Source organism: Falco peregrinus, chromosome 7 (genome assembly GCF_023634155.1).
Source record: "Falco peregrinus isolate bFalPer1 chromosome 7, bFalPer1.pri, whole genome shotgun sequence".
Taxonomy (NCBI): Eukaryota; Metazoa; Chordata; class Aves; order Falconiformes; family Falconidae; genus Falco; species Falco peregrinus.
Genome location: NC_073727.1, coordinates 62,104,934 through 62,132,868, shown reverse-complemented (window position 1 = coordinate 62,132,868; position 27,935 = coordinate 62,104,934). Strand labels below are relative to the sequence as shown.

Sequence of the window (27,935 nt, the reverse complement as noted above, 5' to 3'; positions counted from 1 at the left end):
TTGAAATTTTCTACAAATATAGTTCACAAACTCTTGATAACTTGTCTAGTTTCTCAGTCTTAAAATGAACAGTTAAACAGTAATAACAGTTCTGTCTTGTTACTTAGAAAATGCTCATTAATACGCTTATTTGTGCTCTCCCTTACAGACAAACGAAGTCGGCATCTTGGTGCTGATGGTGTCTATTTAGATGACCTTACTGACATGGATCCAGAAGTTGCTGCACTTTATTTCCCCAAGAAGTATAAGTCCTTTGTTTATATTTTTACTATTTAAAGAGCTCTTGGTGCCTTCCAGATTTAGATCAAACTCTTCACTGCAAACTAGATGACTTGGACTCTGAAAAAGAGGTCTTGAGGTGAAGGCAGACAGAAAATAAAACGCTGCAGAGAGGAATATTAGAGCATTTGGGCCTGAGAAGCGTGCTTGAAACTAGTTTTCTCTTTTGGTCAATTAAGCATAATATATAGATTGTGGATGTTATGTAATGTACACTGATGTTTGTGAGTGCTACTTGCATGCCCTGGGAGAGTAATTGGCCTTTGGATATATTTATCCCCATGTCCTTGCTAATTACCGTGAAGAACATATCTTACTGTTAAAAGTATTAGCACAAAATTATTGTTCAATGTTGTTCTACTGTGGCTGATCACCTATAAATATGAATTTTAGAAAATTACTTTTGGAAGATGTATGACAGATTTATTTGTGAAAATACTCTACCCTGAACACAGAATTTCCAACTTGTTCTGATCTTTATTAGAGCCTTTTATAACATTTATGATGCTCTTTCCACATCGTACTGTGGTTATTTGACTAAAGTTATTGAGCAACAACTACAGTAGCTTGCATTTTTTGTTTTTATTCCTTGGTTGCTTAAACTCAGCTGTTGTAATAGTAGCATTTCAATAAAATTGAGAAAGATTAGTAATATGGAGAAAAAAATTGAATTGAAAATCCCTTTCTCAAATGCATACATATAAATCTGGAATGGAAAGCAGAGTTTGGTGGGCTTGCACTTCATAATAATGATATAATCTATACATAGATTTTTAAGTGGGTATAATAATTTGTTTCTTAAAATTTTAATCCTAGTAGTTTATACATATTTTATATATTGACATAAATACACAAACATACATATCCTTTCTTTTGGGTTTAGCAAGCAGTTTATATGATTAATACAAAATAAATAATTTATTAGCATGTGTATTCTTGTTCCTATGCGGGAATAGTTCTGCTAGTATAAATTTTGCTTATAATATTATTATTTTGTCTACTAAGATTGTACAGTTTGTTACCTTATTTTTCCTATCTGTTTTGAATAAGTGAAGCTATAATTATACATGCCTAATTTAGGCAACTAAGTAGAAGCGGTCTAATATTTGAGGGTATGTGAGGCCTATACTATTTTGTTTAAACTTTATGGCAAAACTAAGGAAACTTCTCCCCTCCTTGTCTTTCTGTTTTCCTAAGTGTGTGTCAGATATAAAAAGTACTTGTTGAAGGGAGAGAATTTGGGAATGAATACATGCAGACTGAACTCCTGATTTTTCTTTTCCAGTGGGGATAATGTCCAAAGCAAGAACACAAATGACCCAGGGCCACGGTCTGCCAGTCAGTCTCCGCAGTCTGTTGGAAGCTCAGGTGTTGACAGTGGAGTTGAAAGCACCTCGGATGGAATTCGAGATTTGCCCTCCATTGCCATTTCTCTTTGCGGAGGCCTTACTGAAAACAAAGAAATAACCAAAGGTACAGCATGACTTTCGGAATTGCAGGCCGGTGCTGTCAGCCAAGTTTTACCTTTCTAGACCATGGAAGCAGTGCCCTCCTGTGGCTCTGCTCAAGAATGTGATGAAAAGTACTGTCCCTGTAATGTTTCCTAGAATTTTTCATAGTTAAAATAGTAGACTTATATATGACTTACTTATTTGAAAGTATTCTATTAGTATTTTTATTTCCTGATAGTACTGCGTTTTGTATCACAACAGTGTTAATGGTACTTTTATGTATTATTTATGTATTGGTACAATATATAGCTAGGAAATTTCCAGCTGTTGGTGTCAGAAATGAAAAAGGTGGTCTGTAAATGGAGACATTAGGTGAGGAAGTTGAACTTTGACCTGAGTTCCTGCTCTACTTCCCATTTCTTGTGTGACTTCTGGATGAAGCATTTACAGTGCTCTGTGCCTTAACTTCCAGCTGCACAATGTGAAGATACATGTGTTAAAACTTGCAGTTTCTTCAGTAGTATGGCATCATAAAATTATATGAGCCTGATGCTACACTGATTACTGTTCAGAAATGAGTTATTAAAACATTTCAAATATGTGGTGATTAGTACTAGAGTTGTGTTGTTGTTTGAATCAATTGTGAATTATATAGATTTTGTGAAAGGAGTTACAGCCAGTGGAAGCGTATTTACTCACAGGCACTTTCACTTTGCTGTAGGCCTTACAAGTGATCATTAAGTTTTTGGCTGTGACTTTACATATACCTAGAGCCCATTGGTTCCTTCTTCTAACTTGGACAGAGGATCAGTGAAAGGCATGACAAAATACTTCCTTGCCTGGCTTAGAAGCCTGGTTTTCCTGCCTCACAATTCTATCCCTGAGCTTTCAGTTACCTTGTATTTTGAACAGGAAAGACACCCAGCAGCTGACAAAGAAACCCTCAGCATCTTCTGAGACTGAGAGGCTCTGGACCTCTAGCTTGCTGCTAATTACTAATTACTGATAATCTTAGAATGCTAGTAATGAAGGGCTGACTCTAAATGTGAAACCTGCGTGTCTGAGAGGTGGGCTGTCCCAGGCATCTATAAATGCATGCCTTACCTACAAATTTTTTTCTTCCCACAGAAGAATTCTTAGAACATGCAGTAACATATCAGCAGTTTGTGGACAATCCTGCTATCATTGATGACCCTAACCTTGTGGTTAAGATTGGAAATAAGTAAGTAATATTTCAGGAAAAAAACTATTTGACTGTTGTAAGAGAAGCACTTTGGTGTTGATTGGTTTAACCATATCTGAAAAATAGGGTTTGAATGTTCATAGCTTAGATTTATCCAGATAGAGTCAAATCTCTAGTGAACTTAGGCTCTTCTAGTTACCTTTCCTCCTTTAGATTGAAAGTAAAGAGCAGTTTTAGATGACCTGTTACAGCTAACTGACACAACATGAATTTCAAGAAGCTAGTATTAAATACTAATAGTGTTCACACTCAATTAGCAGAGTAAAAAAGAAATAGGATGTTAACTTGCTAAGGCTTGCTTATGTGCCAGTTTGAATAATTAATATTTCTAGGGATATGATGGTCTGCTTGCAAGCAGTCTATACGCAGCAGTTTGTATATACTGAATGTTTTGCTAATATCCCTCTATGGAGGCGTTGCTTTTCAAGACTTGTCAAACTTCACCCACCCAGTGTGAGGCTTCTATTTCTACAATTTGAAGACATTATTTCATATGTTTGTATTGCTGACAGCAGTGCAGCACTATGGTCTATGCCAGATACAGCTTTTTGAAGGATGTTTTAAGTTGAGACCTCTTTGCATCTGGCATACGATGTTATAGAGTAGAGGAGAGATCATGACATTGTGCTGCACTATGGAGGTTAGGCCACACTTAGTTATAGACATCACTCATACAAATCTGAGATGCCTGGTGCATCTTTATGTGATAGTTTGTATTGTGTATGTTATGGCCTCATACCTGACCCTCTCTGTGGTCTGAGGTCAGTCAGTTACTGCTTCCCTGCAATAGTTCTCCGAGTTTGGTAATGCTTACCTGTCTACTGATATGTTGGGAAGAGAGGTGTACTTAGTGAGGATCTTACTGTCATATTCTCTGGATGTCATGTGAGCTTCAACTTACCTTGACAGGTGGATGGTAATACTGTATTTGTCCTACTGTCTGTAACGAGTTGACCTATGTTCAGCAGATAACAGCAAAAGCTTGACATCCTCCAGACTATGGCCCCTAACTTTTATGTAGTTCCTTTGATGGAAGAACAGTGAAAAGAGCTTGTGAAAAAATGTAGGTAACGCCGTGATAATGAGGTGTAGTAAGGACGAGGAACGCATGAGAAATAACCTTTCTACTTTAAGGACCTAGCTTCTCTTGCATACCTTGAAAAGTATATGCCAAGAACACTTGTGAACATACTGTGGAATAAAGTGGATCCGCTATTACTGGTGCAGGCCTATGCTAAAGAGACTTCATGGCTTTAACCTGCCAGATGATAATTACTGGGTAGACTGTGAATTGGAACCTTGTGATTACGAAATGCAGTAATCATTTCTCTTGCATGCCCAGGTACTACAACTGGAACACAGCTGGTCCCCTTCTGCTGGCAATGCAGGCATTCCAGAAACCTTTGCCAAAGGTGAGATTGAATGTGAAGGTTGGTCAGAGAAGGAGTTGTGACATTCTGCCATTTATCGAGGCAGGGAAGAGAATTTTTGTACAAAAGAATCTGCACATCAGTAATACCTATCCACACATAACCATTAATCTATCTTATGCTAAGGGCTAAATAAGCGGGACTAAATTTGGTCTGTGAATAGTGTTTATTTGCTAGGCTAAGATCATTATAAATATTTTGAAGAAGGAAAAGTTCCTGTTTTCCTTCATTAATATGGATTGTAAACATATATTGTATTGACCCATGTTAGTGCTTGCTGTAGCTGAATACTTGGTGACTGCTTTCCATTTTATCCGTATATGACACATATCAAATAGAGGCCAAGAATTTTAACCTCAGTGAATAAGCTTTAACTACTAAGTAATGCAGGCCTATAGCTTGCTAGTGTTTGTTTCTTCATTGGTTGTTCATAACCAAGCCAGGTAGGTAGTGACAGATAGCTATGATCGTGACAGCTATATATGTCGGCTTACATTAACCGTGTTGATGAACTTAGTCTGATTCCACATGACCTGGTGCCACATAGATGCTCAGGTCAGAAATACACTTACTGTAAATGTATAGAAAGAAGTAGTATTGTCATTGACGCTATTTTGTATCCTGGTTAGCAATGGATTTAATAAATTTTGGAATATAGTTTCTTTCCTTCTGCCATTTGCAGCACTTCACATGTCTTTGAGTTTAATCTATGTGAATTCAAATGCTATCTCTATTGCTGTGGACTTAGAATAAACATTCCTTCGAAGCCCAGAATACTCTCTACCACTGCATTCTTCCTTAGTACCACATTAACTATGTACGCAGTCATGCATAGCTGCACTATAACATCCCAATATAAATTGATCCTAAAAGTCCTGAACATCTGGTGAACCTGGCTTGAATTTCAAGGATGTAACAGAGCCAGATGTTTTGTGCTTTACTGCAAATATTCTAGTTATCATCAAAGATGGGGTTCATCCCCTGGAACTAAAATGCCCACAGAAGGGATGCAGTTACCCTACTCTGTATTTGTTGGGCACTTCCACTGAGTGATTCAGACCTTGTTAGGTGCCTGTTGGGTCTTCAGTAGCAATAAAGGTAATGCAGGGTAAATGCATTTTTAATTAAGTGCTTTGCCTGAGTGAGATGTTTTGGGTTTTGCTTAGGGTGGGTAAATGGAAAGAATTGGTATGCAATATTTTTCCAATGAGGGAAATGGCAATTCTTTTAACAGCATTCTGGTTATGCCATTATTCATATAGGCCATCAGTTAAGAAAAGTCATCTATGACTGAAATTTGTGTTCATTTTTTTAGTGTTTAACTTATACTCTGAATGCTGATAACTTTCTAGACTGTGCAGTTTTAATTCAGTGGAGAAGCCACTATATATAGTTGGAACAGCCTGTATGATTGGGAAGGTTAACTTGACTGAACTGTACCTCTGAAACTAAAATTATTCATTTATGCTACCAGTTATCTTTCTTAATGACTTGTTAATTAGGGTTTTGATTGGATGTAATAATGGAACTATGAAATGGAAATACTGAGACACTTTATCAAAACAGGCTTTATGAAGTGATTGAAAACTGGAGTTTTGCAAAATCACTCATTTTCTGCAAAATACGCTTAAAAGCATGTCTAATTGTAAGCATGTGAATTATCTCACTAAAAGCCAATAGGACATCTGCTTGAAGTTGTCCATATGTTTGAGAACTTCCTTAAGTTGTAACCATTGTTCTCAACAGTGGCATTCCATTCCCAGTAGCTCCATCTGCTCCTTGTTTTTCTTACTTTGTTTAAAAGTTCTCAGCTTATTTGCTCAATTTTACTCCTTTGTATTTCTTTCTGTTCTCTTATACTTTAGATAGTATAGTAAAGAGAACCTAGAAAATCTGAGGAAAGGGATGGATTGTCCCATATGTTAGCTGAACTCAACCCTCTCAACTGCTAAGAGTACTTGGAATCGTGATTTTTTTTTTTTTATTTTATTTTTTTTAGATCACTGATCAACATCAGTTTTATTTTGGTGACTTTGCTTACAGTGGAGGCTATCATCTCAGAAAGCCAGTGGCTAAACTATTCTAGGGTGTACCAAACACTGGCCACCTTTACTGTAATATTTTCCCCTTTCATCTTTTGCTTGCTGTCTGAGTGAAAGAATTCAGCTCTCCTTGTTACAATGCATAAGGCTCCAGTCATTATGGGTATTGAAAGAAACTCTTCTCTACTGAGGTCCAGTATATATAAACAATGAAAAGTAGCCAGGGTTTAAAAAAAAATATTTCTAACGTCAGTCAAATTCATAGCATCATACTAAACTCATAAATGCTAGTAAGTTCTCTGTTTTTTTCCAAAGTGGTGATTAAATGTGAACTTTGTATTTATTTTAAAATGAGAATAACTATCTTGCATGTTCGTTTGTTACTGTTTCTCGTGAGAGCTCATTCAGGAAGCGATTATTTTTTTTTAATATCATTTGCAATAAGTAACTTCAACTTAAAAACAGTAGGTTCTCCATTCTAGACATTATACTAATATCTATTTATGCTTTTTTTTTCTTCTTTGATTTTATCTCTTTTTCATTTTCCTTTTAAAAAATACCATAAGTATTCATGCTTGAGTTACTTCAGAGCAGCTCTGGATACCATTAGATTTTGCTTTAGTAGAATTTATGGTCCACAGACAGTATGTTTACTTTTCTTCTATTTATTATCAGTTAAAATTGTGTGTTTGACACTTTCTTTCATTTACATATATCAGGTTGTCCTTTGTTTTGGTTTTTTTTTATGTTACCATCCATTTATCACAGGCCACTGTGGAATCTATAATGAGGGACAAGATGCCTAAAAAAGGTGGAAGGTGGTGGTTTTCATGGCGAGGGAGGAACAGCACTATTAAAGAGGTAAGTTTTAAGAAGCAAGTAGTGTTTCCTTCTGGTTGCAGTGGGAAGTCTGGATACTTCCATATTCATCCCTTGGAACTTTGCTCCTGAGAAGTAACTCTATATTCAGTTTCACTGGGGATATACACATTAAAGGATGTTTAAACAGGATCTAAAGTGACTTCTTTTGATTTCAGAAAGCTTTGGATTAGACCCTACCTGAAACATTTGCCTACAGTTTTTTGGTTCTGCATTTATTTTCATTACACAGACCTGAGGCGGTATTATCTAATGGATTAAATCTGTTTGGGAACCTAAATTCAAAGAGGTGTACCACTAATTTAATGGTTTCATGCAGATTACCTACCTTTCTGCAGCTTTCTTTTGATAGTGGAAGAACAGACATATTTATGAGTAGTGTGAGCTGTAAAATTCAGCAAAACCTAAGAGGGAAAACTGACTATATATTAGCTTTAAAGTCTTTTTGAATTTCTTTTCTGAGCATTAAAAGTTTGTGGTAACAGTCTTAAAGTCGTGGATGAACACTAAAGAACAGTGAAAAAAGCAGAGCTTTATATGAAATATTGATCTCCTGTCTAGACATATTTAATCTTTAAAGTTGGCTAATAAAACTTCATATTAATTTATTCTACTGAAGCATTAGTAGTTGAGGGGAGAAAATGACTTCTAATACGTTTTTATGGTTGTGGCTCAGTCGATGAACTTTTGTAGCCTTGCATGAAGTAACTGTTCTACTGATCTGTGGGTATGGGCTTCAGAGCGTGAGATTTTAGTTTTTGCAGTTTAAGTTTTTTGAATTTTTCTCTGGGTGGAAGTACTTCATTATCTCTTGACCTGTGACAGCTATAAATGGAAAGAGGAGGTGTTATTGTTGTTGGTGTGTCTTGTAAAGTCACTATTTAAAAAACTTGTGGGATGAAACTGATGGAGCTTAGCGTTTACTCGTGGTAAAGCAGTCTGGAAAGTTTTATTGGATTGAAGATTTTAATGATTCTATGAAAGGTAATTGTGTATGTGTTTCTTTTGTGGTGATTTTGTTTTTCTTCTCCAGAGTCATATTTTGCATTTTTAGGTGAAATCTAACTATTTGAGGTGCATGAGCTAAGTAGTTGCGGGATTGATCCCAGAACTTCAACAGTACTAGATGTGAAATCTGGTATTTCTGTACTACTTCCATGCAAATTATATTTGCACTTTTTAGTTCTTTCCGCAGCCTTTATTCTTTCAGACGACCATGAAGCTTTACTTTGCCTACAAGCAAAAGAAACAAACATGCTGTTGATTTTTACCAAGCCTGTACAAGACAGAATTTGGTTTTCAAATATTTTTCTAAAAACACTTGTTCTCTGCCCTACAGGAGTTGCACAGCTTCTCATACTTGTATTTTTACAGGAAACAAAGCCAGAGCAAGGTATGAGTGCGAGTAGACTTACAGGAGAAGACTCTTCACAGATGAGCATGGCAAACAGGTACCCCCAAAATTATCTGTACCTGAAATGAGCAGGAGTTACGAAAGCAAGCTACCTCTTACACTTGAGCAAAGAAATATAGTGTCAGTGTAATATGTTTAATGTTTTATTTATTGCACCAAATAAGTGCAGATGGGAAGGCCCTACCCATTGCAGGGTTGCAGACCTTGCAAGTGTACTGTGACATTTCTGTGGTTTGGCTGGCAGCTCCATGACACACATTCCAGCCCCTTAAAAACAAACAGTAATTGGAGCAGTTTTCCAAAGCTGTATGTGTGTCTCTAGAGTTCTCAAATGAACATCGTAGATGATCTCATGCTGTTGTCAGATCCCAGTTGCTAAAATTTCTGATTTACTCATATTTATGGCCAGACAACTTAATTTGTTCCTGCATATTTTGAGAAGTCCAGGGGCCTAAGACTTTATAGAGTTCTTTTCACAGGCAATAGTCATGGTTTTCTATTACTTCTTTCAAGGAATGCAGAAGTCTCTTCCTTCTTATGCTTCAAACTAAGCCTACTGTATAGACAGAATCTCTCCTTCAGGAGGGTTCCATAAGATGAACTTTAATTTGCTCGGAGGCTTGGAGGGATGACTTAGCCAGGGACAGCTCTCCTACCTTGCTCCTTTTCTGTACATACAGATCTTAGTGTAAAGACAGCCATCTATGTACTGTCTGCACTTTGATCTGAAAAGGGCCAGATTCAAATATGCTTTATGCTCATAAGTTAAGTTCGAGGATCACCTTTATGAAACAAAAAGGCATTAGCTGTTATTCTTTCTGGAGGTCAGCAGCTGCAGTCCAGGCGAATGTGCTGGAAGGAGGATTCCTCATTCTATAGACCAGCTGTTATCTCAGATGCCTTTCTGAGTTGGTGAAAGCCACAGAATAAATTGGAAAGGCTGATTTTCCTTCTAAGGATGACAAGTGACATTTTGGTCTGTTTCTTACACCGTTGTTTAAAGATAAGCTTTGGAGTAGGATTAAGATTTCAAGCAGACTAGATTCTGTAATTGGTGTTATTTGTTTAAATTTTAACTGACCTTAGAAATTTGTCATTAAGGATTTATTACTTGCAAGCAAAATTGGGCAAGTGGATTGTTGAGTGAAGCTTTTGAGATCCTGTATTACAAAGGATAAGATAGGCTTTTAAATGTTATTTGTCATGACATGTGGTACCTTGATACCAAGATTTCCTAATATCAAACAACATCCAGGTGTGGTCAAAACCAGAGGCCAAATGCTGATTGTTTTAAAGGTGAGATTTGTAGGATCTGAAAGGGTATTTTACCTTCCACCTAAGGTCTTAGATTTGTTGACTGTAGGAAAACTTTCTCTGTGAAGAAGAATATCCTTAACAAATCTCTGAAAAAATGGTTGTAGCAGAAACAAAGTAAAAATTGTACTAATGTATATTTAAACAGAATTGTGTAAAGGACCTCAGGTTTTATGATTTTTCATCATCATATCCTGACTGGGATAATCCTGGAAAAGAATAATCCAATGATCTAAAGTTGCTCATTGAAAGAGAAAGAAGAGTTAGTTTCTATAATAAAATTTCCATCACTTGGATTTTTTTGTTAACTGCTAAATTCTTTGGGGTAGGAAAGAAGCGGGGGAAGAGAAATCCAGCATAACTAATGCCTCTTTCTTCTTCTGAGAACTGAGGATTTTTTGTAGTTGTGGTATCTAATGGGTATTATCTTTTTTACACTATGAGATTTTTGAGTCAATATGGCACATTAATTTACATCCATTTAAATTGAAAGTAATGAAAACTACCTTATAGACCAGTTAATGGCTAGAACAATCAAAGTGTGAATAATGGGGAACATGCGTGAATGAAAATTCAGGACTTCATTGATATATTTAAAGCCATAATGTGAATGACCTCCTGTGAGACAGTACTTAGGAGCAGAGAATCAATGCCTTACTTGGTGACTCACTGTTAATGCATGTTTAATGGATACTGAGATGCATTTACTGACATGATAACATCATTTTCTCCATGTGCAATGTTCCAGAATAAAAGATGAGTCTTCTTCAAGCGATGAAGACCCTAGAGCTGCCAAACAAAACCTCGGGTCATTACAAACCAACTCAAGTCATCTCTCATTATTGTCTGGAATCAGTTACAAAAAAACACTTCGACTCACTTCTGACCAGCTTGTGAGTTAATTTTACATCCTTGTCCTGAAGTGTCCTTTCTAATACAACATGAACAATACTGTTATTCAGGCTTGCAAAGCTTAATTAGCTCTTACGTCTTGCATTTAATTCCCTCTCATTATATTAAAAAAAAAATAGCTTTTCCCATTTCTCTTCACATTTTAAAGCATGAATGTTGTACCTTGCAGCGAGTGCTGGGGTTCAGACATTGGGAGACATGGGATCCCATTTAGACAAATACCAAAATTAAATTCCAAAGTATGTATTTGTCACCTGAATAAGTGTACTAGAACCATGTCCTTTTTGTATTGTGTATATATTAACTCACAAGTCTCTCCTCTTTTTTTCTTTTTTTTCCTCCTCCTGTTGCTTTCCTCATATTCATAGGTAGACAGTCTCAGTTCACATAAATACCATTTTCTGTTTGAAACTTCTGAAAGAGCTGCTTGTGAATTCACTGTGAGGCTAGGCTATTAATTTCTTTGGAGCCGATTCTCTTCCTCTGTGACAGAGGTGTTTTGACTAATGGTGACATTCCAATTGGATCTGGAAAAATGGGCTACTTTAGGGAAATTCTTTTTGTCGTCTTACCCACAGACAGTTAAATTTCTGAAGAAAACCCACACTCATTGTGGGTCATTGCCTGAGTAGTTTGTAAGAAATGTGAATTTTTCCCTAAAAGTCAGATGGGATATATAGGTAAATTTCTATAGCAAACAGAAGACAAAGGTTACACAAATGTAGATTCTCAGATTCAGAAACCTCTCAGAAAAATTAGCTGAAGCTAAAACTACTTTTAAATTGGTTTCTTGATGGAACAGTGGGTGAGACTCATCAGTTACCCATCAGTTCTGAATTCCCACCTCCTTATCACTTTTTAACTAATTGAATAACTGCAGTGAAATATAGCTAAGAAGAAGAGATACTGAAGTATTAAACTCCTGCAGGTTTTGTGAAAATTGTTAGGTCCACAAATAGAATGAGATAAGTAGTGTCTTGCCCAGCATATCACTAAGCAACACAGGAGACAGTGGGAGGGAAGAGCAGCGAAGTGGGAGAGTTGAGGATTTGGTAGAGTGAAGGTCATATGATATGAGAGGTGGGTTATTGTAGGAAAGATGTAATACTGTATAACAGGAATCCCCTTATAAACACTCTTAATTAGAGTTGGCGAAACTCCTTGTTACTCACGTTTCTCTCTGCAAATTCCCCCATACATAGTCCCTATTCCGTAATTTGTTATTGTTTATGTGAACTTTTGGGGAGATTTTTCTTTTTATATCCCTGACTGTGAAACTGAATATTTTTGGTTTGGTTTGTTCTGCTCTGTAAATCAGTGCTTGGCGTACACCACACCAGGCAAACCTCTGCTATCAGTATTAGACAATAGCTCTGCCAAAAGCAATGAGATTCAGTGTGACCAAGGCAATGTGCATCTGTGGGTTTATTTGCACTGTGTCAGTTTCACATGCTCAGTTTGTTGATTATCTTGCTGATAATGTCTTGCAGAAAAGCTTAAAACTCAAGAATGGCCCCAATGATGTGACCTTTAGTGTTACAACACAGTATCAAGGCACGTGCCGCTGCGAAGGCACCATTTACCTATGGAATTGGGATGATAAAGTTGTTATTTCTGACATTGATGGAACAATTACACGGTGAGTTCATGAACAGGGAAAGAGGCGTTATCTACACGGGCAAGTTGTCCTTTGGACTAAAGGAAAAATTAACTAACAGGGAATTTTGAGTCACAGAGTCATCATATTCTAGTGTTTGGGCGGTGGGGTGTGTGTGTTTGTTTTTTTTAATTTGGCTTTCAAACAATGCAAGAATCATTAGCTGAATTCTTAATTTAATAAAGACACATGACATGTGCCTATTTTTTGTCGCCTATTGGTGTTTCGTGATAGTATTTACAGTAGTATTGGAGGACCTTCTGCAAAATCACAACCTTTCTGCTGCATCACACTTATGGAGCAAACTGGCTACATTAATAAGAAGAAACACATGAATTCTGTTTTAAAAAGCATTACTGGGGCATTCCAGTGAGAGGCATTATTATTTAGAACACAAGACTCCAAAATCTATGTCAGAACTAGAATTTAATGGAAAGTTTCAGATTAGTGCTTTGGGTAAAACCCACAATTTTGGAGTGAACAAAATGATTCACTCGCTGATTTTTATTTATTTAACACTGGGGAAAACAATTGTGTGGGGAGCAGGCAAACACATAAGAAAAATACAAGCATTGTCTTTTGGCCTTTTAAAATTAAATGCTTAGAGTTGTTTCAAAATCAATTTCTTTCAAAAATCAAACAGGAAAAATAATATCCAAGAGCAGTCTGGGGTGAATTAAAGTACTTGATTTAAAATGAAACTGTTTTCTTCCTTGTGATTTATCCATTGTAGGGCAATTTTTTTTTTTTTTTAATTCCAACATAAATGAATATCCCCTCTCCCTCCTTTGATTTCTTAAGCTTCAATAAAGTAAGTAGGATCTGTTCTCTCTGCTGTTGAGCTCACCAGAGAGTTACTGAATCACTTCACCTTACAATACCACTGCAAATCCATCTTAAGCCACTGCCCAATGTTTTCTTCTCATGCAAGATATTCAAGGTGTGGATTTCTTGCTGTGTATCGGTAAATCTTTTGTCAGGTGAAGGTGCTTATTTGTTTGAATTTCTAGGTTATTATAGTGTAAAAAATTTTCTTTCATGTAAAGGGGGAAATACATTGAAACCAGCATAACTATTTCATAATACTTCACATATAACCAACTGCCAGTTTCATGCAAAGGCAGTTTGAAGTAAACTATAATGTGACTTATCTTATGCTTGCAATTTCCCATGAACTTGCTTTATGGGTAGATTTGGTTTATTTAGAAAACATTTAATGTAAATCACAAAAAGTATCCTTAGTACTGGCCAGCCTGTTATGCAGGTCTGATAACATGAAGTTACAGCATATAGGCTACCTTATGGGTCACAAGTTTATCCACGAAGACAGGTCCTGGGGCACAAGAATAATTGAAACAATATGGCCAAGGATGGTCATGTCAGCCTATCTCAAAAGAAAGGGGAATAAAATCATCCTCTTCTGATTACAGTCAGTACCTTACTGAAAACCTTATTTTCTTTTGCTGCTATCCAGATAAGTTGGTGGAGTTTGTATTAGCCTCAACGGTTATTATAAGTATTGTGGTTTTTTTTTTCCCAGTTCAATTATATTGGTTTTCCTTTATTCAGGTCAGATACTTTAGGTCATATTTTGCCGACTCTTGGCAAAGACTGGACACACCAAGGGATTGCAAAGTTGTACCATAAAGTGAGCCAGTGAGTATTCAGTAAATCTGTGCACGCATCTGTGGCTTGTTTGTGTTTACTCATTTGCACATAACAATTAACATTTCTGTAGATTTCTCTTAACCTATAAGGGTGACAATTTTATCAATGTCTCATTCCTTCAGTGGTGCTTACACAGGGTGAAAATCTGCTGTGTGATATCCAGAGAAAGACCTGTGTTGTGTTATGAAAAGCAAAAACCCCCAACAATGAGCAGTGACTGCTTTTCCAGCCTTCCCAAACAGATAGCTACAGTTAGATCCAAAAACTGTATTTTGCAATACAGCAAGTGGAACTGTTTTGCCGACTGGAGTTGCAGCAGTATTCATTCGTAAGATGCTGATACACCTTCCCTTCCCTCTTTGTTGAGGATATTGTGAAATGCGTAAGGACTGTTTACCCTAGGGTCGTCACTGTAGGTGAGTTCTTCTTGCCAAACTTGACTCACCTGGGGTCATGCAGGGATAGAATCTAAAACACATGGGATGAGTTTTTCTGAGGGGAGTTTCCTCTTTTTCCAGTGACTAAAAGGGGAGTTTAATGAAACAGCTTAGACTTGAGCCATCTAAACATTAGGCTTCTGGTCAAGCAAGATAAGTCTCACCCTTAAAGCACAGTGCAGTGTCTTATCTTGAGTAGAAATGGACCCATTTTGGGTGCTCACTGCTAATATTCTTGGGGTTTTTTTATTGTATAGATAATTATGAGCTTCGAAGACGTTGATTATGATCTTTACTACTGATGATTATATGATTTTTTTTTTGTTATTTCTGTATAATGTATTTGTTGTTATGCCATTGTTAAATTGCAAAGTTAGGAAGGATCAGTTTTAAAATATTTTTGTGTCATTGGTTAATTTTGAGAGTAGATGATAAGTAAACATTGCTTAAAGTGCTATTTAAAGCCGTTGAAGGTCAGTAAGACATATGCAGTGAAGAGCCTGAGGAACAGGCTTTTACCTGGCCACACCAGTGTGAGCTGCTATATTATAGGTCAGTAGTTGACCTGCACCAGTGCCTGCTGGTCTACAGTGATAAATACCTTCTGTGCCACTGTAGGTGGAAAGACCTGGATTCATCATGTTTGCTTGTGGCTTGTACACTCTGTGTAATTCGTGGAGAAAGGCAGGCGTCTTCAAAAAGTAGCTCAATATACCTAAGATCAAATAATGTTTTGAAAAAATACATTTCCATTACCTATTGAAGAAATATTGGGCAATGGTAGATCAGCTGTTAGCAGGTCAATTAATGCCATTAACTGAGGGACTATCTGGAATGATCTAGAATAATATATTTCAAAAAACTGAAGATATGTCCTCTGATGAATATGAGCAGGAGAAAAACAGTGGGACCGTACCAGCTTGCATGGGGTGATGTGTGGGAATGCTTCCTGGTGAGCCAGGCTAGTGCGAGCCAGGTTAGTGCAAGAGTACAGTTGTACTGTTGGTTCCCCGGATGCTTTTTGCAGTGTAGTCAAGCCATTGTGTACTCCAGAGGATCGAAGACAGAATAAGGTGAATCTTGTGATTACCAATTGAGAGAAAAAAGGAAATGAGGAGAAAAATTAAATGATGTCTGAATGGGGTCAGATGAAGTTTCTGATTTTAACTTTTACAAGGAGGATTACTGATTGCTGTCTGTTCAGGTTGATATTTCTGCTTTACACAGAAAATATTTTTTTTTATTACATTACATTCAGCTGTTCTTATATATTCAAATTACCATAAATGTTTGAAGAACCTCTGGTACACATCACAACTGTCCTATTAGTTAATCTGATTTATTCTGTGTACTAGGGTTACACTAAAGTTTGTTTATCACTTGTTTTACACAGATGATGAATTATATACTAGAGATGATGGAATCTAAATTATGCCAGAGACATTTGTCTGTGCTTTTATTCCATATAGACATACATGGTCACAGAAAAGACAGGACAGCCTGGGGATTCACATGCTGAGCATATTTAGTTCTTTATATAACCTCCGCATTACATTTGGTGAAAATGTTAATTGATTTTTTTAATTGCAGTTGTTATTTCTATGCCTGCCAGCATTGTCAATTGTTAGGGCTTCCGTGGTCATAAACATAGGGAAAAATAGATTTGAATCGTGTTGTTTTTCAAATTACTGAGTTAATTATGTAGTGGCTAGATATTACAACTGAACACCATATTAATGTTCAATAGTTAGATTTAATGTCTGTGCATGCGCTGAATACAGTATTTCTTCATTTCATGAGCAATGATTTCTTTATAGGACTTGCAAAGTAAATTGCTGCTAAGTTGAACTAACATCATTGGACTCTGTCCTATCATGAACAGAACCAAGGGTAACCAGTGACTTCTGCCAAATGCCAAACTTTTATTTCAGTGTCAAGTCAAAGATTACTTCTCAATAATGTGTTTTGAAGTTTAAATTTGCTCTAACTTGAAGGAATATGATACTGCTGCACATAGAGTAGTCTTTTTTTTTGCAGAGGCCGAAGGGGCAGGAAAGCAACACTGTTAATACAGCAAAGGCTAATACACTGCTGTCTGCTTTGTGCCGAGTGTTTTCCTCTTATCAGATGTCACTTCAGTTAAGGAGTATGGTTCCACTATGCAGGTGCATATAAAAAGCTGTAAGAAGTCGTAAGTCATGAGAAGACCAGAGATAAATGAGCCCTCCTTGTGTGTAAATCACTAAATGCAGTGGGGCTAGATGGATTTTAATTATCCAAGTTTCTGGCGTAAATGTTTTTTATTCCTTTTAAATAAGTCTAGGTTAAACATGTCTGTTTAACAGTCATGACTTGATTCATGTAAAAATAAACACACAGAATGCCAAAATACCTGCCTTGGTTTTACAGTAATTTATTCTTTTATTTCTGTTCACAGAAATGGATATAAATTTTTGTATTGCTCAGCACGTGCTATTGGAATGGCAGACATGACCAGAGGATACTTGCACTGGGTCAATGAACGAGGAACTGTGCTGCCTCAAGGGCCAGTGTTGCTGAGTCCAAGCAGCTTATTCTCAGCTCTTCACAGGTAATGCAATTTCACTTTTATGCAGAAAGAAACTCAGATGTTGGTGCAGGCTGAATTCTCGCTTTTTTTTATGGGAGCACTTGGAATCATTCATAATGTTTTTTTTTCTTATGTATTGGTGCAAAATTTAATTAAGAAGAAATTTTGTTAGAGAAAGACCAAAATTCAATAGATAGGCACATTGCTTGGTTTGTCACTTAGGCATGCCTTAATAAACATCTGCGTTCACTGTTTACCAATAGGTACGGCCTGTTGACTTCATGAGTTTAGTGTGGTGTGTTAATATTTAGCTATGGGAAAAAGTGAGCATTTTAATAACAGTTACTCTTGCCTTGATTTGTAAGGTGTTCCAATTGGCATAAATATTTTTTGTGGAAGCATATTTGGTGAGTTTTGAAGAAATTCATGTGAAAATGAAGTGAACTTTTTACTCCTGACTGCAGTTTAGTATTCTGTGTGGACAGTTTTGTTCTTCCTAGTTGTTGAACTGTAATAAGTGAATAATAATAGCACAGATTATGAATAATGTACCTTCTTCCTAATTCAGTGAAGCATGTCAAGTGATTACTGAAAATATTTCAAGCTGTTAAAAGCTGCTGTGACAGGATATATTTCATTAGAATTTTTAATGGAAGGTTGTTCAGATGTTCCCCTGATTGACTGACGTGCTACAGGCTGTCTTACCAGTCGTGTTCTAAATATAAGAGACTCTGGAGATATCGCAGTGCACTTCTTTTGGCTGCAATTATTATTTAATTAGTCTAAGGGTAGTTACTGTTATCTTATGCTCCTCATATCTAGGAATACATTTAAAAGTGATACTCTTTTTGGTGTCTTGTTTAGACTAAAGAATGTGCATCTTTCTGTGTGCACTATTGTAACTGCTGTGATATGTGGGCAATAAATGATTTCATTGCTATCCATAGATTTAATTATTGTGGTTTTGAGGGCTGTGAGATCAGCTGTATACAAGAGTGAGGAAAGATGGTTTTATTCTTCTTTTGTACATTCTCGAACTTTGATTTATACATAAAGTGCTGTTCCAAAGGGCTGTTTTACTGCTGTGAAGCTTCTGTACTATTCACATCTTCCTTGACATATGTGTTGGTGCTAGGATGTGGGATTCTGAGCTTCTTAAGCATTTTTATGTCGTGCTGGCATCTTCCTGTGTTATGGGAACTCCAGACTCTGCCACCTGTTCAGTCTCCTGGCCAAGAGAAGCTGTTATGAAAGGGCTTTTGCCCAGAGATGAGAACTCCTCTGTTCATTAATGAATTTTATATTCTGTAAGGAGCAACCAAAGAGAAACAGAAGATTCCCTTATTCCTTAACTTTTGCTAATTGGCAGTGATGGAGGACCCTGACAGTAAAAGTATGTTAACAGGCTGAGGTGCTTCTAGCTCATATGGTAATTGCAGTCCTTTAAAAAATAATAATAAAAAAGCTGTACACAGTGAAGGCTAATATAATCTATGAATCATTCTGCAGTTCTCAGGAAGCAGTTTACCTGATGACAATTCATGTCTCATAAGACTTTATTTAGCAGCTGCTCCCTGTAATCAACTGTCCTTGCTCAGTACCCATCTTTACGACATAGGTTTCAGTAGAAGTTCCCTTGTTTCAGAGAATTTATTTATTGTTCCCATTATATAAGCTTGGGAATGCTATTTTGTCTTTGTGGGCACTGTGATTTCCAAATGAAGATATATTGGAGAAGGATGGGGGCTCTGTAGGAGTATCCAGCTAGGTGAAAATTTGATTAAAGAAAATAAAATGGTCTGTGCTGTATTTCATGTGTACTTATTTAGCTGCCTTTTTTTATCGTTTCAGGGAAGTGATAGAAAAGAAGCCAGAAAAATTTAAAGTTCAGTGTTTGACAGACATCAAAAATTTGTTTTATCCTAACACAGAACCCTTTTATGCTGCTTTTGGAAACAGACCTGCTGTAAGTAATAGCTAAACTTATTTCTATTGCAGAGAACAGAAAGGTTGCTTTTATTTCATGGTTCTGTTGCATTAGAACCTAGAAGTTTTAAATAGGGGTTAAGATTATTTTATTAGACCACATACAAAGGAAAATATAAAGGTTCTTTCTCAAAGATCTCACAATGTAAGAAGCAAACAGAGATGGAAGCAACTACGTTCTATCTGTATGAGTTAGCAGTTAAGCTTGTGTGAAAACACTGATTTCATTTTGATGCACACTGATACAGTGTCAGTGAGACACCTGTGGACAGACAGAAGATCTTTCAGGTGAATATTGGTGGGACTTATACTTGAAATTCTAAGTACACTCAAAAGAACTTTGATGTTCCACTGATATTAAAAGGTTCTACTTTGCATGAAGAGTGGTATGTTTGACATGGAGAGTGGAAGACAGATCTGTCACCCATTCGAAGGCTGTATAATTGGGCTATAGGCTTTTCTTACTCCTGTCCTAGACCAAAGAATATTTTTATGTATCCAGAAAATGAAATGATCATAGGGGCTAGGGCAGAGGTAGGGACCCTGGCATGTGGTTATCCCTTCTTTTAAACTGTTTGCATGATCCAAGAGACTGTTTTAACACAGGCAGTTAACAGTCTTCCAGGCAATTTCTTGATATGATTGCTGTGTTAGCTTGGGGCATGGACTTTTCCAATTAGGCATTTTGATATAGCCATACTAGGTGGTGGTGGTGTGTGTATGTGGGGGTATGGGGTTGTTTTTTCATTGTGCGTTTTGGGGTTTTATTTGAGGGGAAGGTTGTACTGCGTTTAATAAGACTGACACAATGTCAAGAGACTTCCAGGTCAGAGAATGGGCACTCTTAGTTCACCAGTATAGATATCATTACAGGTGCCTAAGGAAGGACAGAGGTTTTGTTTCATTCAGAATCTTTGAAAGCATCCCTCCTTTCAGAAGGGGATGTATAGAAAACCTACTTCTGTAGGTATTTACAGTTTCACTGGGTACCCAAGCTTATTTGCTAACTAATTTATGCAGATGGGCCCCTTATTTGTGCCCAGGAGCCCCAAAACGCATTTGGTACATCCTCCAGCTCTGCATTGTCAGGTAATGTTTCCATAACATGTAAGAAGAAGCCTGGTAACACCAGTGTGGTGTTTATGGCTAAGGACCACTGGCGCACAGCTTGAGTGTATCCACCCTGTTTTGGAAGCTAAACCCACTTAATTGTAAACACACTTAACTGTGTCATGGCCATGCAATTAAATCTTAAGGGAATAGTCCTTGGCCTTTTAAGATTTCTTAGTATGATTAGCCAGAGAACACTCCCGTTGGTTACCTCTTTGTTTGTTGGTGGAGAGAAATGGGACGCGTCTGGAGACAAAGTAATTCATTCAAGCACTGGGTGACCGTCTTTCTCCACTGACTCATTAAGAGGTAAACGCTTCTCACTACAGCACCCAAGGGCCATGGATTCCAGCCCTAGCTGCTCACTGCTGTAAGGGCAGAGATACATTCACCAGCATAAACGTCGATAGCCTGGGGAAGTTATCAGTATGAATGTGGACAGTGGCCGTTGCCAGTGTGGATAAGTATATTCAGAGACTGAGCGGTTTAGAAGCCTCAATGTTGGACAGGGGTGCCTGGCAGGATACTTTGGCATTGAAACCATGGATGTTGTAGCTACGTTTGAGAGGATTCACCATGCTTTTCTGGTGGGACTTTGTTTCTACGTTTGCTTCATATTTTTGTTAGGGTTGCTGACATTTATGAGCAACAGCTTTTTCACCTTCATCTTTTAGCAACTTGCATTTTTAAAAGCAATATGTCAGAGAGGGCAGGAGGTTCTTCCTGTCTAGTTGTTATATTAAGCCGTTCCGTCATACACAGCTTAATCTTCATTATCAGGTAACTTTTGACATATGGTTCTGAAATGACTTTTTAAACGCTTCATGTATACTTCAATAAAATTTCAAGTAAAGCAGTAAGGGGGTGTTTCTAAAGGATCTACTGGTCATGCACTCCTCTGATCATTGTTGGAGTGCGGTCTTCAGGTGATGTGCCGCTTGTCTTTGTGAAGATCAGGATCATTGCTTTCTCAATTTTCTGTGCTGCTTGTTTCAGTTTTGTTTTTTGATTATTCTTTTTCCATAACAAACTCAGTGAAATTTCAGTATTCATTCATGTTACAGGTGTAGACAGTGCATGGAGTGCCAGGATGCTGAATTCTTGAAGTGACTGCTGTTCATTGTTCTCCAATTACTTAAGTTTTTTTTAAACAGTCTTGACAATATAGAGATACAAATAATCTTTATATTTTCATTAATATTCCAGTCTTTTACCACCTCAGCTTTTACAACGTTATTTATATTAGTAAAAATGGAAGCTTGTTTTTGCTCTGATCTGGGAGTTATTTTAATCTCTGGTTTTGTAAAGCTTTTCTTCAGAACTGATCAGAAGTTATTTTGATATTACTTTCCTTAACAATTTGAATTCCTTAGAAGACATTCTTAATTCTTACTTCTAATTGTACTTCCCAGAGTTGCATCTGCATTACCTTCTGGGGCTCACTGCTGCTGTTCTGGCGCATAGTCCTTGCTTTCCATTCTTTCCCCCTTGCTCTGACATGGAGTCAATGTGTGCATATGGCACAAATCCAAATTCAGGAGCTACAAGATGTTTCCAGGGGTTTTAATGTAGACACAGTTGTTATGACTTCCTTTTGTGACCTCGTCCTTACAAACTAATTGCTATTTCATGTGTTATATGTTTTAATCTCTGTACATTCTTGCAAGATACTCGGTACACTGTGCTCCAGAAATGAAGTATTCTCTGAAAGAAAAATGAAAGCGCAAATGGTTTTACACCAAATATCATTAGTTTTATTTTGAATGTTATTTTCGATTCAAGGGAATTTACTGAAAAAACGAACATGATTTTGATCAATAGCTTAAACTGAAGTGGCAAACTCCTTGTGTAGCTGCAAATCGTCCGCTTCATGAACAGTTTGTTAAACTGACCTCGTTTGTAACATAATGGAGAATTTCACACAATAACTATGTAAATTTAGTACCAATACTGTGCAAATGTGTTCTTCTGTGTAATATATTCTAGCAAGAATAATAAACGTTATTGTGCAAAGGCAGAATCATGACTTTTTTTTTCTCCCCTCCCTGCCCCCGTTTAGGATGTTTATTCGTACAAGCAGGTGGGAGTTTCTTTAAACAGGATATTTACAGTTAATCCCAAAGGAGAACTTATACAAGAGCATGCAAAGACAAACATCTCATCGTAAGTAATGCCTTATCCCTTACACCTTAGAGACTAAATTAACTTGCTGTTCTAATTTGTGACTGAAGTTGCCCAAAGGTGCATTTGGCTTTACTAATTAAAGTTTCCTTGGAATGTTTCACACAAAATGTAAGAAATTTAGAATAAAATACAGACTTTCCATTTTCCTTCAGTTAAACCAAAATAGTAAACAAACAAAAAAATAGTTTAGTATTCAGTTTAGTATGTTTTATCTGCTTTAATCATGTAAAGGAATTATCAGTGTACAATTTAGTGTGCATAAAAATGAAACTACCTAGTTTCCTGAAGCTGTCTGCCTTTTCATGGCCTTTTCAAAATTTCCTTTTCCTGGAGTCAGGAAGCAAAATCTGAAGATAGAGCTGAGGGCTTTCAGCAAGGTGCTTAGGCACTGTAGCATCTAACACTGAATACAAATGGCCTTCGGTAATGTTAGGAGCATCCTTAATTGAAAGGGAGCTATGTGTGTATGAAATACGAATAATTGATTGAGCAGGGAGCTGCTTGAGCCGAGCTGGACAGAAACGGAGAAACAAAATATGGGACTTGAATATTTTAGCAGGTGATTTGGGTGGAAAGCGGCATCTGTTTCTTACTAGGTAAGTGTCGAGGCTTAGAATGAATGTATTTATTTATCTGAACTGTGAATCCTCTCTGGAAGCTAGGCACCAAAATAGAGTTTAGTTTTATTCATTTGAGGAGGGTGACTTGTCAGTGTAAGAGTAGATACGCCTTAGTGGTTGGGGACTTAGAAAAATTCAAAGTAAGAAGATCTGAAATGGTTCAGCATTCTTTTTATTTGTTTTCCAGCTATGTCAGACTATGTGAAGTGGTAGATCACATTTTCCCTTTGCTGAAAAGAAGCCATTCTTCAGACTTCCCTTGTTCTGATACCTACAGTCAGTTCACCTACTGGAGAGAACCTCTACCACCTTTTGAAACTCAGGATGTACATCCAGCCTCATCTTAACTGCATCTACAAACTGTTGGCCTCAGCTCAAACAATGAGTTAGCTTGTATTGAAAGGACACCACTTGGCTTTTGCTGTTGACAGTTCAGCTGGAATCTGTGATGATGTGAGCATTTCATTCTTTTGCTGGGAGCAAATTTAGAAATACTTGTTCATACTTTGTCACATTTCCAGGTGACAAGAAAGAGTCTTACTAGGATCAGGAGTTGCATTGCTGGCTCTTCACCCAGCTCCTCAAATTGTGCCATACAGTTTCATTATTTAAGGTCAAATAAAAGTGGTGTTGGAGTTGCACTTAAGCATACTGTAAGGTCGTCAAGTGGTTCTGTATCTTTTCTGCATCATTGAAGTTATCTTTCATCTCAGAACCTCCTACAAGTAAGGGAGCTGAAGGTGCTCACCATTCCTGATATTGTCTGGTGGCACAGACAGGGATTGCAATTCATATGTCAAAATTCCTTTCTCTGAAGGAGCAAATGATTCTACTGCTTTCCCTTTGCTTGACCAGCCACTGTTCTTTTAAGAGGCAATTACTGGTCTAGATCCTCAGCTGCTGTAAATCAGTGTAGCTATCAAAGACAATTGAGCTGTGTTGATTTATTCTGGCCTGCTGTTTTGACATGGTAGCGCTTTCCTGAGGCAATAAATGATGTGTAATTTAAACAGAAAGCAAACAAAATAAGATGGCCAGATTCTGACAGTCTTTTTCAATTTGAGAAGTACCATGCTTCAAGAATAGCTGTTTGGATTGAGGTAAGTGTGCAAGTAGAAGATACAGGCTACTGTGCATAGTGCCCTGAACTCAGTGATTTTTCAGTAAAGACACCTTACCCATAGAATATGCTGAGTTTCATGATTGTTATGAGCCAAGAACACTGAGGATTTTGTCAAAGTGAAGTAGTTTTATTTGTAACCTTTTTTTGGCTAAAACGTGAACTTTGATGCTGGTGAATGCTGCATCTCAGGTTTTTACTGTATGGATTTTTTTGTTTGTTTTGTATCATACAGAATGGATACTTTTAGTGCAATTTACTGTCCTCCAAGATAATATCTTTAATCTTTTTTTATTTTACTTATTTGTCCAGACATGAGTTGTAGATTCTGTTTTTGCGACCTGCTTCTGACAGCCTTAAGACTTAACTGTGCGTGCTAAAAGCAATACCGCAGATCAGTTGATGATAATGTTTTCCAAATGGTCTGCCTTTACACAATGCGGTACTTTACTTAAAATGTAGACATCAAGTGACTGTATGCCAAATGATTCTCAAATGTGCTTGTAGCTAGGAAAGAAACTTTTTGTTTTCCTTTTAAAATATATTTAAAAGTCTGATTGTTCTCTGAAACGTTGAATGAAAATGGCATCATGGGATTCTATGTATATTGTATTTCAGTATGGCTAAAACAGTGGTTCACAAGCTGTGGTCTCTGCCAGCTTGTGATCTGTGAGGCTCTGGTACATGTTTTGCAGCTGCTTTGTAGTGTTTTCAGTTAAGAGTTTAATAATAGGAAGGCAGAGTGGTCGAGGAGAAATTTTAAGATATGATTGTGGTTGGTTAGCACCCAAAAGCTTGGAACAGCTGCTTTGTATCACATTTGTTCTGTTTCAACAAATTCTGGTTTTGCATGTCAAGAGTGATAGCAACGTAGGTAGGATGGTAATTCTGTGGTAGGGGTTTTCTAACTTCTAGTGCTGCAGACTTTATCTGGGATGTCAGGGGTCCAATTTATGATTTCTGTGCCTTCAATAGTAATGAATATAATGCAATCCTTTATACAGCTGCAGTGTGCAATGGTGAGCCCTCCCTAAGTCTTCCTTTTCACGTGAGTGTTGCTGCTTCGGGCAAGGTGCACATCCACTTTGGAGATACCAGGATTAGAGAAACACAAAGAGGAAGAAATTTGTGTTTAATAGCCCAGACTCTGATTATGATCTCTTGACAGTCTAAAGAAAATGCAAATATCCTTTTACTTAAAGATGGAAGAAATATGGTGTGGATCTTCTGCAAGACAGTCAGTGGGGATTGCAGGTTGCCAAACTGAGGTGGTTGCACCTCTAAATGTAGCCAGGCTTTCCTTTAAGTACCTATTATTACTTGTCATTAGTGATTGAATAAATGGATGAACACACTAACTGCATTCTATTTTAATTAAGTTTTGGTAAAGGCTTATTACAATCCATTTAATATGCAAAATAAAACCAAACCAACCCTTCTCTTCAATAACAGGCTGTCAGTTTTGTGGTTCTTATCCTTAACTGTAGTTAAGATTTGTTTTCCTAAGGTACCACACACAGTAGCTTCCACCAGAAAAGACAGAAGTTTTCCTGGAAGTTCTCCACAATTAAAGCCTGTGATGTATTTATTTGTAATTTAATAAATAGCTAAGGCAGGGTTGCTTGTTGCCATTAGTATTGCAAACCAAATGATGACCTGAATGAGGGGTCATTTTGATTCCGTCAGGTTTGTAGGCATGTTGCAGCGCTGGTACAGGCAACCCTGAGATGCTGCAGAATCTCCGTCCCAGACTTTTTCAAGACTTGCTTAAACAGTTATGGCTGACTTGATTTAGTGTTGGCAATCATCCGCTTCAAGCATGAAGTTGGGCTGGATGACCTCCAGGGGTCCCTTCTGACCAACGTTTCTGTGATTCTGTGAAGCTAAATGCCTGGCTTCTGACATACTCTGCCCCCTCTGTATCTGAAAGTTGAAATACTGCTGAACAGTGAAACGAATGTGTGCTTCTATAATTAATGTTTATCATATTTGCTCACAGAAAGGCACTTAGGAAAATCAAAGTTTTGACCTGCTAGAAACACCACCATATTTTTGGGGGGACTGTAACATTTTGATTTGGTAGCTCAGCAATTTTATGTATAGTACTTAAACTGCCTTGTTAATTCATGTAGAAGAAAAAGGGATGGTTTAACAAATTCCTACTCTTTCTGTGAAAGAATAAAATTCAACCTCTGCTTGCAGTGTAATGCTGGTTTCTGTTACAGAAAGAATATTTGGCTAACAGAGATATGCAGACACATTAAATCATAGTATATTCTATTTATTCAATACACGTAAACTAAAATATGCAGCAGTGAGGAGTGGCTAATGATTATTTCCTTGAAGCTGATGACCATACTACTCCAGCTGTGTCAGGTGAAGGTAAGAATACCATGCTTGTTGCATTAGTTACATTGGAAATAAAATGTTACTGCTGTCATTTGGGGAGGGAGGAAAAAGAGGATATTGGATATTTTTTTATTTGTTGATATGGATTATTATATTTCAAAGCCTATTTATATACAGTATTTACTCTGTATATGTATATGCTATTGCAATGATGAAAATGATTTTAACGCCTCATTTTGATCTGCTGAATGCAACAAGGGTAGAAATATATATTGTAATAAAGTCAAATACAATTTTTTTCTGACTTCTATTTTTCTGTATGCTTTGATAATGGCAGAATGCTTTTGCAGAACTGCTGAAACTCTGTGAAGCGTGGCTTTTGTAGCTCCAGTTCCAGTCGCCTGTCTCTTACCAGGGCTATCTGGTGTAACTTCCAGCACTTGCAAAACTTTTGCTGTTCAGCTACAGCGTTTGACCCAGAGCCTTTTCAAATGGAAAGAGTTTATTGAGGGGCATGGGGCCAGGATCTGGGCTCTGGCCGTTTTGGGGTATGGGAACAGCACCTTGGAGCCAAGATCAACCAGATGGGAACTGGAGCAAATTGGACCAATCGGGAATCCTACCCGGCCACAGGAGTTTTTCTTTAGTCTTCCTTTTGTCTAATTCTTAGTGTGAGCTAAGGAAAAAGCAGCTCTCTGTTTCAAATGGGAGTGTTGTCATTCATGGCAATGAGACCAGATATTCCTTTGGTTTTGGTTTGGTTTTTTTTTCTTTCTTTCTCCTCTTTCACATTGGCCATTCTGCTGGTGAGAAGCAAATACCCTTTCATCCTGTCCGTGAGAACACGGTGCTGCTTTTTGCTCCCTCTGCCGGGTTTGCTGAGCAAACTAATGCAGCATAGTGATACTGCCAGGTTTGTGTGAGCTGGTATGAAAACAAAGATGTTTAGGGTTGACAAGGCTCTGCGGCAGCTCAAGTTCTGTGTTAAAAATACAAGAGCAGCCGTATTTGGGCAGCCTGCAGTCACTGCTGCTTCAATCTTCTCTATTTTCTGTATGTCTCTGGCTTGTGTAAACATTTACACTAGAGCTCTAGAGACAGGCTTTGAAATGAAGGTGCCTTTTAATTAAAAGTCAGAGAAATGGTGCTTTTGCATCAGCAAACCAAACTTTATAAGGACATACTCATTGCTCCTGGAATATCCCATTAACACTAGAGGTAAAAAAAGTCTGAGGGAGCAAGCCTCCTGAGGAGCAAAGATGATAAAGTTG

The 27,935-nt window shown here is 37.3% G+C and overlaps 1 protein-coding gene across 3 annotated transcripts in view; it reads left to right on the top strand.

The window, feature by feature from the left end:
* Positions 1 to 26,968, top strand: part of LPIN1 (lipin 1) — a 50,930-nt gene extending 23,962 nt beyond the window's left edge. For 2 of the 3 annotated variants that reach the window (XM_013299745.3, XM_055810454.1), the window contains exons 8-20: positions 149 to 242; positions 1,565 to 1,752; positions 2,859 to 2,952; positions 4,316 to 4,385; positions 7,214 to 7,306; positions 8,699 to 8,775; positions 10,801 to 10,945; positions 12,455 to 12,603; positions 14,191 to 14,277; positions 17,164 to 17,316; positions 19,147 to 19,261; positions 22,451 to 22,554; positions 23,383 to 26,968. In XM_013299745.3, coding sequence (XP_013155199.2) covers positions 149 to 242; positions 1,565 to 1,752; positions 2,859 to 2,952; positions 4,316 to 4,385; positions 7,214 to 7,306; positions 8,699 to 8,775; positions 10,801 to 10,945; positions 12,455 to 12,603; positions 14,191 to 14,277; positions 17,164 to 17,316; positions 19,147 to 19,261; positions 22,451 to 22,554; positions 23,383 to 23,542 — 1,529 coding nt within the window. In that variant the 3' untranslated portion in view covers positions 23,543 to 26,968. The other variant, XM_055810455.1, reaches the window with a different exon arrangement.
* Positions 26,969 to 27,935: the final 967 nt, after the last annotated feature.